We start from the raw sequence: 16,017 nt of genomic DNA, 5'->3' as shown, positions 1-16,017 counted from the left end.
ACACAGCTCACCACCAAGCACTGCTGAAACAAATACCCAAGTCATAATGTTTATTCAATTCAGTTATGAAACTTCAAAATAACAGGCCATAAAATGACACCATGAAGACCAGAACACTAACATCTGCCACTGCCTTCAAATTCTCTTGAAACAAGAACAAGTTCAGCAGCCCTTTTCAACCCCAGATTTAACAAGTGCACTACAGCATAAACATGGAATCTGACCTCCCTGTTATTATTAAGGGAGGTGTAAGTACCTTTTTAAAGAAAAAGCACTTACATTTCTCTTCCCTCTACTAGTACTGCATTTCAAACCTTATGTCAGGGTATGGCCATAATTAGAAAGTTAAGCCATTACACTTAAAATGAACTTGAAAGAGTGCCATAATTTGGACATGTTCAAAATGCACCAACCGTACAAGGTGCAGGTAACCCTGATTCTGCAGATTTGCTTTTTTACACTCATGTTACTCACATGACTTTTAAAGAAAACTTGTTTGAAACCACAAGAGCCAAGTCAATCCTTACTGACACTTCACAAAGCTGCTAAGATTCTCTAAGAACTTGATGTATTCTTGGTGCTCTAGGGCAGTGCTCAGTTCCACAAGTTCATCCGCAAAGGTGTTATCCACCCCCCGGTCCGCCAGGAAGTCCATCATATGGTCGTAGAGGGCCTAAGGACATATTTTGGTTTTCAATTTGTTGTAAAAAGATTTTACAGCAGAGGTAGATAAACCATTCTACAACTCGTTTTGTATTTGAACTTTTACATACCCAGTCCAGCGAGTCGGTGTTGAGCGTGTAGCTGGTCTCCTTCCAGTCCGACTCTCCAACAGGCTGGAAGCTGACCTCGCGGATGGCAAAGATGTCACTCTCCTCCTCCCCATCTCCACGTCCAGTCTAAGGAACAATACACTTTAGCTAAATCAAGCCTCTGACTCTTCCGAAGAATACATTTCTCATGACTCACACCCCAGTGCCCTCATATCTCCTATATAACAACCCACCTCATCTTCAGGGTAATGGCAGTCAAACACCAAGGAATGCTTTGAGGCTGGTTTTGTTACTTCTACTACAAAGTTAGGGGTTGACACAATTTCAGGCTGAAATAAAACACAAAAAAAGTTTTATTTTCATTACAATTAAATGGCATATATAATAAATGATATGGACTGCCTGGGAAACACAGTAAACAGCGTTGGCTCACCTCATTCTCGTCGGCCTTCTGACCTGGTTCAGGCTCTTCGTCAAAAGTTGGTGGAATGCTGTTGTTGATGTTAAATGTGATGGTCACACTGCACAATTGAAGCAGGAAGGAAGATGCTTTAAAACTTATGTGACAGTCTAGGCGTTCAAAAACGTTATGGGCGGAGATGAAGGATTTCTTTCTTGCAGATACCAGCCAAGGGGTGTCAGAGGGCTGCATGTAGCGAAAGCGCTTTCTGAGCAACAACAGAGCAAACACCTGTTAGTGTGATAGACACTTACTTCTCCCCTCCAACTGCGCGAATTAATTTGGCTTCCGTGCCATTCAATTCAATGTCCCACCCTCCCGACATCTTGGGAAGAGACGCGCTTTTCTGAATCTTCTTCTCTTCTTTGATCTCATCGGAGAGAAATTCCACAAATGCTTTATCACCTAAAAGGAAGGCAAAAGATGCAAGGACACGTCAAGCGGGGGGGGGGGGGGGGGGGGGGGGGGGGGGAATCACAAACGCTACAAATGACCCTTCCGGCTGTACTGTACCTGATCAAGACACCCTCATCTGAATTACCAAACTGTCTAGAATGGATAAATCACTGTAAATGCATTCACAATTGAAGTGGCGTTGGAGAAAAAGGTATCAGCTAAATGAACACACACAGTAATACAAGGAGACAAAAAAAACTGATCTCAGCTACTCTCTGTCGTAAATGTGTGTAATTCAATAACGTAATAGTCATACTCAACATATTCGGAATTAAAATAAAAACCTTCGATCCTCAAATTGTAAAAGCAGAAGAAAATCAGCCAAACTGCAGAGGATGGATTGAGCATTAAGAATCAAAAGCCTATATATATATATATATATATATATATATATATATATATATAGTACAGGCTAGCTCTGCCAGGCCAGGAGACACACGTGGAGCTACGGCTCCGAACACACGTCACACACGCGACATGCCACATGGTGTTGTTGCCACGCACGGAACTGTTTACTACGTATTAATTAACTAAGTAAGTTAAGCGCAGTGAGTTACTTTTATTAAAATGAATCGATCGGGCAGCTCTCGCACGCCTACCCTCCGTGTGAAGCCCCCCACAGCCGCAGGACACGGGAGGGACGCGTCCACTGGCGGCGAGCAGCCCGGGTCCCCCGTGTCCGCCACTCTTGCTCATCATCCAGAGAGAGCGGGTGAAGGGCCGGATGGTGGCCGAGGCGGGAGCGCAGATTAGCCGGCTGCGCACCGCGGGCTCCAGCACCCGGAATGAGGAGGCCGCGCTGAGGCGAGCGGCGGCGCTCACGATGTGGCTCAGAGACTTCAGCATCACAGCGGGTCGACGTGCGCGACAGGAGCGGCGGCCAAACGAACGCGGAGCAGCCAACAGTGGGAGAGGAACACGCGTGTTGGAGGACACTCTCACCTCCGGTACCCAAAGGACGTGTGAACTCTGACCCGGAAGTGACCTATCGAGAGTGCAAGCCTAATAGCCTTCCGTCGCTCGCTATTGTTCCTCAACACGGTTCCCGCTTCCATTTGGACACCAGCGAGGAGGTTATAATGAACAGCTCACAAGCGGTTAAGGAGCCTTGTGAGTGTTATTTACAAATAAGAAATACACAGTTCCATTGGAATTTAAATCACGTGTCTTGTCATTTCCTTTAGAGATTCACTATCTCTATCTCTCTCTTCATATAAAGCAAAATTGCTTACAAGGTCATGAGGTGAAGAAGGTAGCTGTATGGACAGTCCAACATGAAATGTGTTGCAGTTGAGGGAAAAAAAAAAAAAAACCAAGACTGGATTAGACATTTAACAAAAAGAAAGTTACACAAGACAAAAACAACAGCTTGAAGGCAAGTCAACCAATAACAGGAGGATAAAAGAGTGTGGCGAGACTCTGGGAAAGATCATGAATGACAGAAGTGTTCAGACTGTTCTGTGACAGCAAGTGAAGAACTGGATCTTCAGAGGACAGCATTTGGTTATAAAACCGGTAGCACACCTGACCTTGAGCGGAAACTTGTCCCGCAGACTCAAAGCAAGAAGAAAGGAGAGATCTGATCATGTGCGCTTGAGAAAACATAGGGGGGAGTGGAGGTAACAGTGGTGAGGAATACACTTACAGTAGAACATGAGCAGTACCATAGTGAATGAGTTGGAGATGCCCACTGGCTATCAGACAGATCCAAGAAAATGACAATAATCCAGCGTGGAGAGGACATGTACAAGTTAAATGGTGCGGTCTGTAAGGAGGAGGCGATTTTGCAAATGCTGTAAAGGAAAGCGCGACGGGTTGAGGATTGCAAATCTATGTGATTGTAATTGAGGGCCATGCAGCATCACAGCAACATTCTTTAACAGGAAGTGAAATGATGTTGTCAAAAGAAACCTCAAACGAGAGGTCTGTGGAAGGGTTTGATATGGGTAAGTACGTAGAGGACACATGATTATTGGAATAAGCTCCATGTAATGGTTGGACATCCTTGAAGAGTTGCCCAAGAGGCAATTTGAAATCCGGATTGAGACCTGAAAGCTGGTAGACGGAAATAAAATACAGGTTTGCATAACAAAGAGAGGAGAAATTTGAAAAGGTGATGAGGGTATCCAGGGATGAAACTTATAGGTAGAAGGGAAGAGATCCTATTGCAGATCCTCAAGTTACTCCTAGAATTTTTGGATAGCAACTTTCTTACAGGAGACAGGAAGTAATGGTTAAAAAGGTCTAGGACTTGAGCCAGTCCAGTGTTGTGCAGAGATATGCAGAGACCTTCAAGCATAAACACTAGGCCTGATGTTTTAACTATGAGCCTGTGGTTAACTGTTAATCATTAATAGGTTAAGAAGAATAAGCACAGATGCAGCACAAGTTGAGGCAAGTGCACTGGTCACCAGAACGAGTGTAGTATCTATCAAGATAAAATAGATCTGGTGGTGTGGTATAGGTTGTTACAATGTTCTACATACAAAAAGAAGAGGGAGGAAGGTCAGTAGTTTCTGACAGCTTCAGCATTAAGAAATTTTTTTTGAGGATGGGGATTGTATAAATGTCCTGGAACACCTGACACCATGAAGCACATTTCTGAAGTCTGCAAGGAAGGTACATGTAATTCAGTGAGGTTCTAGAACAGCAAAGTTATGGAGGCCACAGTGCTGGGAAAGACACTGGAGAAGATGTGAGGGAACAAGGTTCAGGGCACAAGTTCTATGTTTTGCAAAAAACAGATGTATACAATACAAAGTGTGGAAATATTTTATTAAAAATACTGTACATTACTTATACAAAGTCTTCCATTCATTGGTCGTACAACTGCCCTGCAACACGCAAAATACACCACATTCTTTTTATATCCATTACCCAAAGACATACCAAGCTTATTTCAGATATATGCTTTACCAAGTAGCTACACACAAAGGGCACAGCCCCAACAGCCTCACTGAGACCCCATCCTGCATTATGGCTGGCAAGATCAAAGGTTTATATCTCTATATTCTGTAGGGAAGTTTTTTTTTTTTTTTATTACATAACTGATTAGTTGTCAAGGAATATTTAAATTTAGAACTTAGTCAAACATATTTAACATACTCTTCATATGCATGGTGTAAACACAGGTACAATCAACTCCATATGAGCAGTCCCAACAAAATCCTGAGATTGAGACAACAAACTGAACACTTTACATTAAAAGAATTCTCTTTTCAATATGAAATATCATTTTGGGACCAAATTTTTTTTAATCCAATTTGTAATGAGTTAAAAATACCTGAAAATTCACTTAAAAAAATAAGACATTTTGGAGTAGCTTGTCACTGGCACAAAAAAAAAAAAAGATTTTCCTCTTAATGGGGCTTGCTTTGATTAAACACTCAATATAAAACTTTAGATAATGCCCTCTGTATAACAATTAAGTCCTATCTTAAATTTAGTGCCAGTGCATAAATGACCGCATATGTACAGTATAATCCACCAGTCTCTTACCATCACTTGCTGTGTAATAAAACCTGAGGGTTTTCTTTGAAAAACATTCCATGCATAGGATATCTATGTTTCTACAGGCACATTACTAAGTTAAACTATTATTAAACTGCTTGAATATCAAGGCATGTTGAAGTTCAAAACTGTATGTACTAACACACCTTTCCTAGAACTCGATATCATCCATGAAGGTGTAGCACAAACATGCATGTGGCATTCGGTGTGATGCGAAATCTCCAAGTGCTGAAATTTACACAATAAATCCCCGCGTACGCAGAGCTACATTTCCCACGGCTACAGACACGACCACAGGCCCTGTGCTTACAGGATTTGTGTGACAAAATTGGTTTGCTATCTAATTATTCACAGGGGTGCAACATACTTCCAATCTGATTAGGATGCAAAGATCTTAAGAGCTTTTGCAGTTTTTAACCAAAAGTAAACTTTCATTAAACTGCTGGGTTTGTAGAGTAATGCTGTCAGTCAACGGCATCTCTTCTCAGTTTAATTTAGGTAGAAGGAACAAAAGAAAACAGTAGCAGTAAGTTGGTTCAAACGGATAAACTAGATTAAGACATCTGAATTAAATTTTTGGTACTGTTGAAGGCTGAAGAACAACAAAGAATTTGCCAACATCCCAGCTTTAACATAAGAACACTACACTGGCTTGAATATTCCTAACAGTCCTAACAAACACGCACTGCTTCAGCTTCCTGGAATCAAAGAGGTTGGAAACCAAATGTGTTTCCCAGAAGTCACATCAAAAACAGCTGTTTAAAAGCATTCTAGTCCATCTTCCAGTAGAAAATCTGCAGAGTATCTCCTGAAGTAATGACCACATCTGGGATCAAGGAAAAAAAATCTCTGTTCCCATGGAGACACAAACAGGCCCTGCAGTCTACAATAACTCGGCTCTGAAGCTTGAAAAACGTCCATCAGTTTTGATCTTGACAAATCTATTAAAAAATATATATAATTAAAGCACCAACAACATGCCATATGTCTTGTGCACACTAGCGTTGCTGAAGAGTATTGGCCTGGGGATGAGAACCCGGTTGCAGGTAAGTATCAATTTAAGAGTAACTCAGTGGTAGAGGTGCAGAGAAAAGGCCGTCGTTGCTGTCATGCGTCCTGGTTTAGAGGTGTTCAAGTGGTGGGACAGAGAGATTCCTGGATTCAGCACCAACTGCAGGAAGGTAGGGGGGGCTAACTCTTGGTCCGCAGTTTCCGGCGGAAATACTCGGGCGCAGCCTCATGGAGCCAGTCGGCATCCACCAGACAGAGGTCCCGCATGTAGCACTTGGAGGTGTGCAGCAGCTCGTTGAAGACCACGTAGGCTGGCTTGGACTGGAAGAGTACGGAGGAGGGATGGATGGCCACAGGCTGATGTGTGTCCAGTGCTATATAGGTGCCGTCGGGCTGCAGCTCGGCGGCATTGATGAAGAGGCTGTGGGCGAGGCAGCGGCGTACGTTGGCCATGTCAGTGCGCGACGACGCCAACGTCATTCCCAGCTGAAACACAAGAGAGATGCGAGAAGTTAAGGCCTCTTCCTTCGTAACACTGTTTGCAATCGAACGCTGCTCAGCAGCGCCGTGACCGAAACAGCCGGATGAAAAATTATGTACGCACCTTGACACAGATCTCTCGAAGCTGACCTCGCACCTCGGTGACCAGGGTCATGTTCCTGCTGTTGACAAAATTCTCTCGACACCATTCCTTTGAAGAGAGGAAAGACAGAATGGGTTCATCCCAAAACATGAGATGCAAGGAATTTATGTATTAAAATAGTTTCTGCAACATATCACAAAGCCTGACTCAAAGTTTGAGACTGACTATACTGCCCTCACCCTGCATGGTAGTGAGGGACTCAAGGTCAAGGCCTCGTGACTGTACACTGATAGTAGGAGCGCTTTCGGTTTGGTCCATCAGCTGTTGAGACCTGTCAGTTCAACCCCAGAGGCGTGATGGTAGATGTAAGTGACGTGTCATCAACTGTGTGATGAAGATGTGTGATTTAATTTTGTGTAAAGCAGAGCAAGAGTGGAGGTTGGTCATGTGGCCCTTTAAGGTTTAAATTTTGATTCCACTCCTTGGACCCACAACTTAAATGGTACTTCCATACTGATTAGCCAAAATGGGCAGAATTTTCCATGTTGTTCCAAGGGCAATGAGGATTATCTGGTTCCCCCAAACAGCACGCTCTCAGAAAGGAAAAAGAACTAAGGAAAGGACACATTTGAAGCTTGTGAAGAACAGGAGGAGGAGGTTGGGGCTCTGGTCAAACATTCTACCGCCAGCCGTACCAGTTCACCTCCAACATGAGGATTTGGTAGTGGGTATAAAAGAGATGAAGACACACTGAAAAGGATAAGGTCTCAAATGCTGAAGACTTCAAAAGCTCTACGTTTGTTGTTTATTGCTGTAGTGCTGTGAGCTGCTGCAACGTTTTCCTTCCACCCACACACAATGACAGGTATAGCCTCAAAACGTTTAAATCAACCCACACGTGTATCAGTTTAGAAGTCTGTCTTCTGTCATCAGTGGACGCCTCACCTTACTCCCATCTGCATTTTTGAAGCCCCGGTAGATGTTCAGGAGGGTCATGTGATCACCCTCACTGGATATGAACTTTCTGCGAACAGCTTGGACCTCCTCCCGACGGGCGGGGGGGTTGTACAGCACACTGTCCACAGACAGGAGGGACACGATGGTCAGCACTTCCTCGGTGCAGGAGAAGTCCGGCGACAGGAGGATGGTCTGCAACACAGGCCGTAGGAAAGGAGTCCAAAGTGCACCGGTGGGCAACACATAGCAGCGTCAACACTGCCCGAGTGTCAGTAGGGAAAACAAAAATCATCTTACCTTGGCATACCTTGGCTCCAGGGGAAAACTGGCCATTTTCTTCCCGAAAGGGGTGAGTGTGATCTGATCTGCCTTACGGTCCACAGCTCCCAGTAAATCCAGCTGCTCAATGGCTGCACTGATCGCCTCTAATTAAACAATAACACACTGCATTATTTTAACAATCTCTAACAAACAATGACAGCAATGTATGACAGACCCATTAATCATTATTTTCCACTAGTCAATATTAGATGTCAGAGGACACAGCATGTCCACTCACCAACTTTAAATTCAATTAGACACACAAATAAATCCACATATAATGTGTTTTTTGTAGAATTTAACAGCAGCTGCCCAGGACACAGCAATAACGTGTAACACAGAGGGGTATGAAAAGTCACCTGGAACAGATTTCAGCTGTAGGTTTTAGAAATGACGAGCAAGGATTTTTGATGAAAGCCGGAGGGGGGAAAAAAAACGCTGGAGAGCAAAACAAACACTTAGCTCACCTGGAGACGGCTTAGACATGAAGTCAAAGCTCAAGATGTCGGGAATGCGCAGAGCCAATAGCTGTAGCATCACACTGGCCAGATTACACCTGCAAAAACAAGAAGAGCAATCATTGCCTGTTCCCAAAACAATGTTTTCTTCAGCAGAACTGAAACATTTTTTACGAATCTTACCGACTCCACAGCCCTTTCCGTGCCATTTAAACTCAAATGTGGTATCAGACCTCAAGTGCAAAGTTTACACGTAACCTTCCTGAAAACCACTCGATGAAATCCCCCTAGGCAGGTATTTGTGGACATTCCATTTCGAATAGATTCACGACAGATCGAGATAGTTCCAGGTTCACTAAAGTGGACCCATAGTGACGCACCTCTGGATCTCTGGCACAGTCATGTTGGCAAAGCTCTCAAACTCGTCCTCTGTGTAGAGGCGGTAACACATGCCACTGTCTTCTCGACCTGCTCTTCCGGTGCGCTGCCATGCCTGGGCCTTGGACACTCTCTGGACAGCCAGGACCTCTAGACCACTGTCTGGATCCACAAACACCAAATTAGATCAACTGCTCACCCAAACAAAACAGCACTGTTCCACATGTTAAAAATTCAGCAGCCTTCTTTGCACTTACCTATACTTTTAAGGACGGTCTTGTAAATGTTAAGAAACATACTACGTGGATTAACTGGGAAATACGGTTCTCACCTGGGTTGTATTTCTTTGCTTTCACCATTCCTGTGTCAATCACAAACTTTATGCCAGATATGGTTATTGATGTTTCTGCAATGTTGGTGGACAGGATAACTTTCCTGGAGCCCTAGATGAGCGTGGGGAGATGAAAAAAACAGCTATTAAACATTTATAAGTCAACACACATTTCTGAGAAGATTATGAAACAATCACTACATTCTCCTGAAAATGACATGTACAGGCAGTCCGAGTTATGACACATGTATGACACTTATGATGGCCGTCCCATTAACCATACTGTATTACTATATTACATTCGGGTCCTGATATTTGACTGGAACATCTATCATCTATTGTTGACTGCTCCATCTGCTCTACGATAACATCAACAATCCATGTTGCCAAAATGACCACATTTTCTATTGTCTGGGTCTCAATTACAGTTTGGGTATCTAATGGTGATTGCACTTTGTTTTTAAAACATTTTGAGAGTCCCTTCAAGTTACTTTATACTTAAAATGACTAGCAAGTGAAAAAGTGGCGCTGAAAAGAAAAAGCAAAGACAATAGATTTACTAATGAAAGGAAAAATAGTGCAGAATGAAAATACTGTACTAAATTTATACTATTCTATTTAGGCATGAAGATGAATAATGTACTAAATTAATGAAAAGAAAAACAGTCTGCTACACAATGTGGAATTCATGTAAACTGTTTATATATCCTTCATACATTGTTTATATATCTGTAAGGTTCATATAGCAAGACTTTCAACTGACGACAGGGGTCATCAGAACAGAACCCGCCATAAGTTAAGGTATGCACCTGTATATATACAGTATATAATATTTGGTTATTATGTACAACAAACAAAGGAAAATGGAACACATTTAGGCTCAGCTTCCCATAGCACGGCATTCACAGGTTCCCACGGTGCCCGGATTCCCAGAGCCCGAGACAGAATGGCGCTGCCTACCTTGGGCGTGGGCTGGAAGACACGCAGCTGCTGGACGGGCGGCAGCGACGCGTACAGGGGCATCACCGTCATGGGGCAGCAGGTGTCCGGTAGGTGTTTTGCAATGTCTCGGCAGGTGCGGGCCAGCGCCTCAATCTCTTCCTGGCCAGTGAGAAAGACCAAGATGTCCTGGGAAGGAGGCGCCTCCTGCATCAAAACACACAGCCGCAAACACTCACAGATGCACGTCAAACTCTGAATTCCCAAAAAAAAAAAAAAAAAAAAAACAGAAACCTCTTGGGTCCTTTTAACATTCATTTGCTGATTGCTTTATTTTCTTCCTAAGATAAAATAAACAGTGGCTCTTGTAGCATTTTTGGACTATGACTGCTCTGCAAGGGAGTTTTTTTTTCTTTTTTTTAAAAAATTGGCAAAAGCCCTGAAAGGGGACCAGTACAAATTATACTTTGACACACATCTTACGCAAGCATTTTTTGACATTATTCACCAAATATAACAAGGCAATGAACATCCGTTCTTCTCCCTTCTGCTCTTCCAGAGAAAGTAAACGGCTATGAGGCTCCCTGACCTGATGGATCTGGAAGATGGACACTAAGGCTGCCTGAAGGTAGTCTGACTGCGGCTGCTTGGTGTTAAAAATCTGTATGGGGTGCTGGCGACCCTCCAGGTACAGGACAGGGGCCTTGTTGAAGTACTGGGAGAAGAGATCCACGTCCATCGTTGCCGACATCACGATCACCTGGCAGCAGAGCAACAAAACAACGGCCCCCAGAGGATGAGTGCGTGCAACATCTGTACGGGTGGTTCAACACAGTACCTGGAGCAAAATCCAAAGGGGGCTCCAGCCATCATACACGGGGGGAGGGGGTCATGGATTGGAACTGGTAACCTTCAGATCCAAAGGCAGCAGTTCTCACTCCTATAGGATCAGTGACTCCAATAATTTTATTAATTGATCTTTCAAGACTTCACTTCACTGGTGTAAAAGCTTGTGGATTGACAAAGTAAACAATTTGCAAACAATTTCATATTTCACTAGTCATCCTGCACAGAAATCTTGGTTTGCTCGACACCCCAGGTTTATAGATTTTCTATGTTTTGGAGAGACACTTTGAGAAACGTGCAACTAATTTACACAGTGGGGAACAAGCCTGGTGGTCTCACCTTCAATGGGAATTTGCTCTGCTCCCTGCGCTTGCGCTGCGCTGCTTTCACCACCCCAAAGAGCACGTCAGTGTGGACCGTGCGCTCGTGGGCCTCATCCAGCACCACCACGGTGTAGCGCAGCAGCAATGGGTCCCCGATGGCCTCGCGCAGCAGCATACCATCCGTCATGAACTTTATCTTAGTCTCCGGGGAGGTGACGTCCTCGAACCGGACCGTGTACCCCACCTGGGGGGAGGGGGCACACCCCACATCAACACTGTCTGCAAATACAGGCTTCCCTTCCTGAACACCTTTCTGCTCTGTATTTTTCCATTATTTCATGCAATGTATGTCACTACATTTGCATTTATTCATTTAGCTGAAGCTTTTCTCCAAAGTGACTTACAACGTTAAGGCACTTACAATTATTTACCCATTTATACAGCTGGGAAATTTTACTGGTGGGAGTCGAACCTGCTGTGGATCCAAGGACAGTAGCTCTAACCACTACACTCCCAGCTGTCCCACTTATTTGTATTTTTAAGTATGCTGCAGAGCTGAAGTTGTTGTGTTTTACTTCACTGTAGCAACGCAAGTCAAGTGCGTTTCTCTTGCGTACACCAGCGGCGCCCCTGCTGGGACTTGAACTTGGCGTTACTAGTCTGTGCACTTAACCAGCATCCTCTCTGCATGTTGTTTGCACTTGATGAAAGACGTTGAGGTGCGAAACAGCATTGCTTCTTCTAGTACTCATCGTATTTCGGTCATAAGTTCAAGTCCTTAATTTCTGCTGCTTCTCCTTCTCTGGTCATCTGATGTGGCTCCTCGCATGGAGGGGAAAACAGAGTACGTTTTCCAATAGGAATTCCTCCACCGTATACAGGCTTCCACACCTACAGGCCAAGGGAGGAGTGCTGAATACTGAAGCACTTACTGTTGTGTCTTCTGGGAAAGATTATGATGCATCGCCTGATGCACTGATCACCCCCTACTACCCCTAGCCTCCCTAAAACACTGCTGATGTAAGTAAAAGAGACTTTCCAAGCCTTTAAAAGGTATTTGACGGTCATGAAGCAACTATATAATCATTGCACATAATCAGCATGTAAACGAGTAGGCAAGTATCACAAGTAATGGAAATGGCTCCATTGGAAATGACTCCAAAATTACTCAGCTGTATAAATGGGTAAATCAGTGTAAGTACTGCAGGTTGCTTCGGAGAGAAATGTCAGGTACATTGCTGCTGGACAGCTGGTAGCGTAGCGGCTAGAGCTCCTGCCTTTGGATCCAAAGGTCGCAGGTTTGAATCTCAGCTCCAGCTGTAGTACCCTTCAGCAAGGTACTTACCCTAAATTGCTCCACTGAAATTACTCAGCTGTATCAATGGGTAAAGAATTGTAAATAGAACAACACTATGTTGCAACGAAAAGCCTGTGATCAGATGTGCTTTGCAGGCACGTACCAGTTTTCCCAGCTGTGTTTTCTTTTCCTCGGCCACCCTTCCCGCCAGGGAGATCGCAGCCACCCGGCGGGGTTGGGTAACCGCAATCACGCCCTGGCGCCCGATGCCCGCTTCGTACAGGTACTGGGGGATCTGGGTGGTCTTCCCAGAGCCGGTCTCCCCTGTAAGACATGACATTACATGGAGCTTTAATGACAGGCTCACAACGTCGGCGCTGTCAAGAGAACATCCTTCAGCACCCCGAGTCGCGGCTGTTCGGTGCCGTTTTTCTGTGACCGTGTTGCGATGTAAGACTCTTCAACCCTGCGGACGTGTCACTGAAGCCCCACAGCGATGCATTTCAACCAGCAACGAAAAGTTACAACACAACAGTATATTTTTTCTTTAAAAAAAAATTAAATTAAATTGTGCTACAAAACTGTACTGTATGGGTTCTTCCTGCCTACTAGAAGTGTCTCTTACCTCCAGCTGGTGACATGTGTTCACTTTCACTTCACTAGTAGTGCGTACAAAGAGCAGTGTGTAAAAATTACCCACATAAAAGTATGTCACGGGAGCATAGATAAGGAAAACGAGGAGAGTTTAGAGACTGTACATTTGACACAACAAGAAACAACAAATTAAATAATGACGACTAAAAACAGTGACAAGTACAAAAGCAAGAAAGTTTTTAAGCAGTAAGCCGTTTGGGGAAATAAAATAAAGTGAGAAATAAACGTTAGGCGGAGGGAAACAGCCAGACAAACCGCCCGCCTCAAACGCCTCGACAGACACCGCGCGACAAACACAGTTCGCGGGCCACAGTGTTTGGCGCGTGCGTGCAGGGCGCGAGCGCGCCCGCAGCACTACTCTCGCGTTTCGCTTACCGATGAGGACAACGTTGCTGAGCTGCCTCAGCTGGCTCACGAGCTGCGCTTTCGCCTGGTATATGGGCAGATGCTTCCGCTGGACGTCCAGGGGCGCCGGAGGAGCGTTTCCCTTCCTGGGGAGAAGCATCCCGGGCTTGGCGTGCAGACGGAAAAACGGAGACCCCGGCTTAAACTTCTTCGCCGGAGGAGGATCGGGGTCGTGGGGCATGATCTAGAAGAGGACCCAACACGGAAAACGACGTGTTTCGATCTGTGTGCTCACGATTCGAGAAACTGTGCCCAGCAACCGTGCGACAGGGCCGCGCTGACAAGACGCCACACAATGCAGCTGTTTCCTCCGCCTCGACAACCAGCCACTTCCCACGTGGTACCGCAAACATTCGGTCGCTTCTCTTTTGCGTCATTTCCGCTTCACAAGCTCCGCCCCCTCACAGAAGCTCTATGACTACAGCGGCTAACTGGGAGTAGCTCAAATTTGAGCACTAGGTGCAGATGAAGAATTATCCCATGTTACTGTCTGTCGCTTCCATAATTGTTTCATGTATAATATATTGTTACCTTACACTAACACTGTATAACATTATTTCAGTGACAATAGACCCACCCATTTTCTTTTAATTTCTCTCTCTCTCTCTCTCTCTCTGAGAGTTTTGTTTTTACTCAGACTTCAGAGATATAAAACTAATCTCTAAATCTTTGGGTATCTATCTGAAAACCTCATATTCTAGATGGAGCTATTCTTCTCAACTGCTAAGAATCTGAGTTTAATTCCTGACCTCAGTTGCTTCTTAGAGATCAAGTCCTCATGACTAATAAAAGGATGTGGTTGCAACGCCTGCTCTGTCTCAATGTTTATGAGAACAAATGCTATCGGGATGAGTATTTTACCACATCTGCAAAATTACTCCAACATTTACCCTGTCACCAGCAGGATTAAAATAATTTGACCTCCATTGCAAGATATTTCAAGATGTATTTGGAACAATGAAGAGCCCCAACACTCTTCCCCAACTGTATAAGCTCTTGGCTCTGAACAGTTCCAGTGTCACGATCTCCGTCACGATCAGAAGGAACCACAAACTGCTCCGAACTCAAACGGGAGCTCACGCCGCAAGCGCACAGTGCAAAAGATGATCTAGCGCAGCGAGGATGCGAAGGCTCGTGAGAACGGCGAGGCCCGGTGGCCGGAGAACACGGAAGGAGCCGGAACACAAAGGTTCGGGAGATGAAGCGACCGGAGAACTCGGAGGATGCCGTTCGTGCGCAAACACAGGGAATGGAGGCTAGGAGCACTACGTAGGTGCACAGGATCGGAACTCGGAGCGATCTGAATGTTGTTGGACTCTCTTTCAAAAGCCTGTTTGTCTGATGGAATTAGACTAGAATCTAGGGTGGCATCAAGTCAAGTCTGACTCACAGTGGTCACTCATATGATTTTCTAGAGAAGGGAGGGAAGTGGTGTGGCAGTCCTCTCCTATCTATCATTTCTGTAGGGTACTAACATCGAAACCCATGCTCAGCGAGCAGCGGGGCAACAGCTTCACCCGCTGTGCCGCCGTGTCCCTCGCAATAAGTGCTCGTATTGCTTCTTATATTCAAAAAAATCTCGAGCAAGAAGTTTAACTTGTGCCCACTCTATTTTCTTTTCAGACCAGAACCCAAATTGTGTTTTGGTGAAATTCTGGACTGCCAGCTGATTTTTTTTTTTTTTTTTTTTTTTTATATTTGTCTTGGCAAGGAAATGTCTTCTATTGTTATCATCTACACTGGAAATTCCCTGTAAAAATATGTGGATGACTGGTGTTCAACTTCGTTTCCTGAGAAAAATAATGGTTATACATAAATAATCTGCAGGACAGATTAAAGGTATTCTAGAATGCCCGGACACCTTTCTGGCACTTATCTGAAAAAGCAACGCGATAAAACATGTGAAACATTGCAACCTTTTGACCTTATGTCCATGTTTTTTGTGCGTGGATGTATCTGCAATTTATCACTGTACTGTCTCTGTGGAGAGAAAAAAAGAAAAAAAAAAATCACAGCAGCAGGGTTACCAATCATTTAACAATACGGCTGAATACATAAACCGAACTGATGCGCTTGACCTTGACAGCAAATGACCACAATAAAATTACTGATATAGTGTCTATATAATAACAATTTAGCAATATTAATAAAATGTATCTTGGTGTTAAGTTACAACCACAAACGATACTATTAAATAGTATATTGAGGTTTCCTACAATGGAAACAAAACTGATGGGGGAATAAACGAGAGCAGCAGTGTCTATCGTAAGTCAGACACCTGTTCAGACTCGAGTAGCAACTATTAGGTAAGTCTG

At 44.3% G+C, this 16,017-nt stretch overlaps 2 protein-coding genes across 2 annotated transcripts; both read right to left on the bottom strand.

The window, feature by feature from the left end:
• Positions 1 to 36: 36 nt before the first annotated feature.
• Positions 37 to 2,664, bottom strand: c1qbp (complement component 1, q subcomponent binding protein). The gene is made up of 6 exons (XM_029249393.1): positions 2,289 to 2,664; positions 1,488 to 1,638; positions 1,207 to 1,294; positions 1,007 to 1,102; positions 774 to 899; positions 37 to 673 (listed from the first exon to the last, which is right to left on the bottom strand). Exons 1-6 carry the CDS (start codon positions 2,533 to 2,535, stop codon positions 524 to 526), a joined length of 858 nt encoding a protein of 285 aa, XP_029105226.1. The 5' UTR covers positions 2,536 to 2,664; the 3' UTR covers positions 37 to 523.
• Positions 2,665 to 4,457: 1,793 nt separating this feature from the next.
• dhx33 (DEAH (Asp-Glu-Ala-His) box polypeptide 33) lies at positions 4,458 to 14,178 on the bottom strand. Its single transcript, XM_018742164.2, has 12 exons — positions 13,673 to 14,178; positions 12,807 to 12,967; positions 11,363 to 11,590; positions 10,767 to 10,937; positions 10,199 to 10,384; positions 9,239 to 9,350; positions 8,910 to 9,069; positions 8,539 to 8,627; positions 8,048 to 8,175; positions 7,739 to 7,942; positions 6,815 to 6,901; positions 4,458 to 6,696 (listed from the first exon to the last, which is right to left on the bottom strand). The coding sequence occupies exons 1-12, from the start codon at positions 13,881 to 13,883 to the stop codon at positions 6,391 to 6,393; spliced, it is 2,043 nt and encodes a 680-aa protein (XP_018597680.1). The 5' UTR covers positions 13,884 to 14,178; the 3' UTR covers positions 4,458 to 6,390.
• Positions 14,179 to 16,017: the final 1,839 nt, after the last annotated feature.

Source organism: Scleropages formosus, chromosome 25 (genome assembly GCF_900964775.1).
Source record: "Scleropages formosus chromosome 25, fSclFor1.1, whole genome shotgun sequence".
Taxonomy (NCBI): domain Eukaryota; kingdom Metazoa; phylum Chordata; class Actinopteri; order Osteoglossiformes; family Osteoglossidae; genus Scleropages; species Scleropages formosus.
This window is presented reverse-complemented; position numbering and strand designations above follow the sequence as displayed.

Coding starts and splice junctions, on each gene's coding strand:
- c1qbp (XM_029249393.1), bottom strand. CDS start 2,535: ATGCTGAAGTCTCTGAGCCACATCGTGAGCGCCGCCGCTCGCCTCAGC. Junction 1,103..1,206: donor AGAAGGCCGACGAGAATGAG/GTGAGCCAACGC, acceptor GTTTTATTTCAG/CCTGAAATTGTGTCAACCCC. Junction 674..773: donor ACACCGACTCGCTGGACTGG/GTATGTAAAAGT, acceptor ATATGTCCTTAG/GCCCTCTACGACCATATGAT.
- dhx33 (XM_018742164.2), bottom strand. CDS start 13,883: ATGCCCCACGACCCCGATCCTCCTCCGGCGAAGAAGTTTAAGCCGGGG. Junction 12,968..13,672: donor CAGCAACGTTGTCCTCATCG/GTAAGCGAAACG, acceptor CATGTCTTACAG/GGGAGACCGGCTCTGGGAAG. Junction 11,591..12,806: donor AAACACAGCTGGGAAAACTG/GTACGTGCCTGC, acceptor CCCTCCCCCCAG/GTGGGGTACACGGTCCGGTT.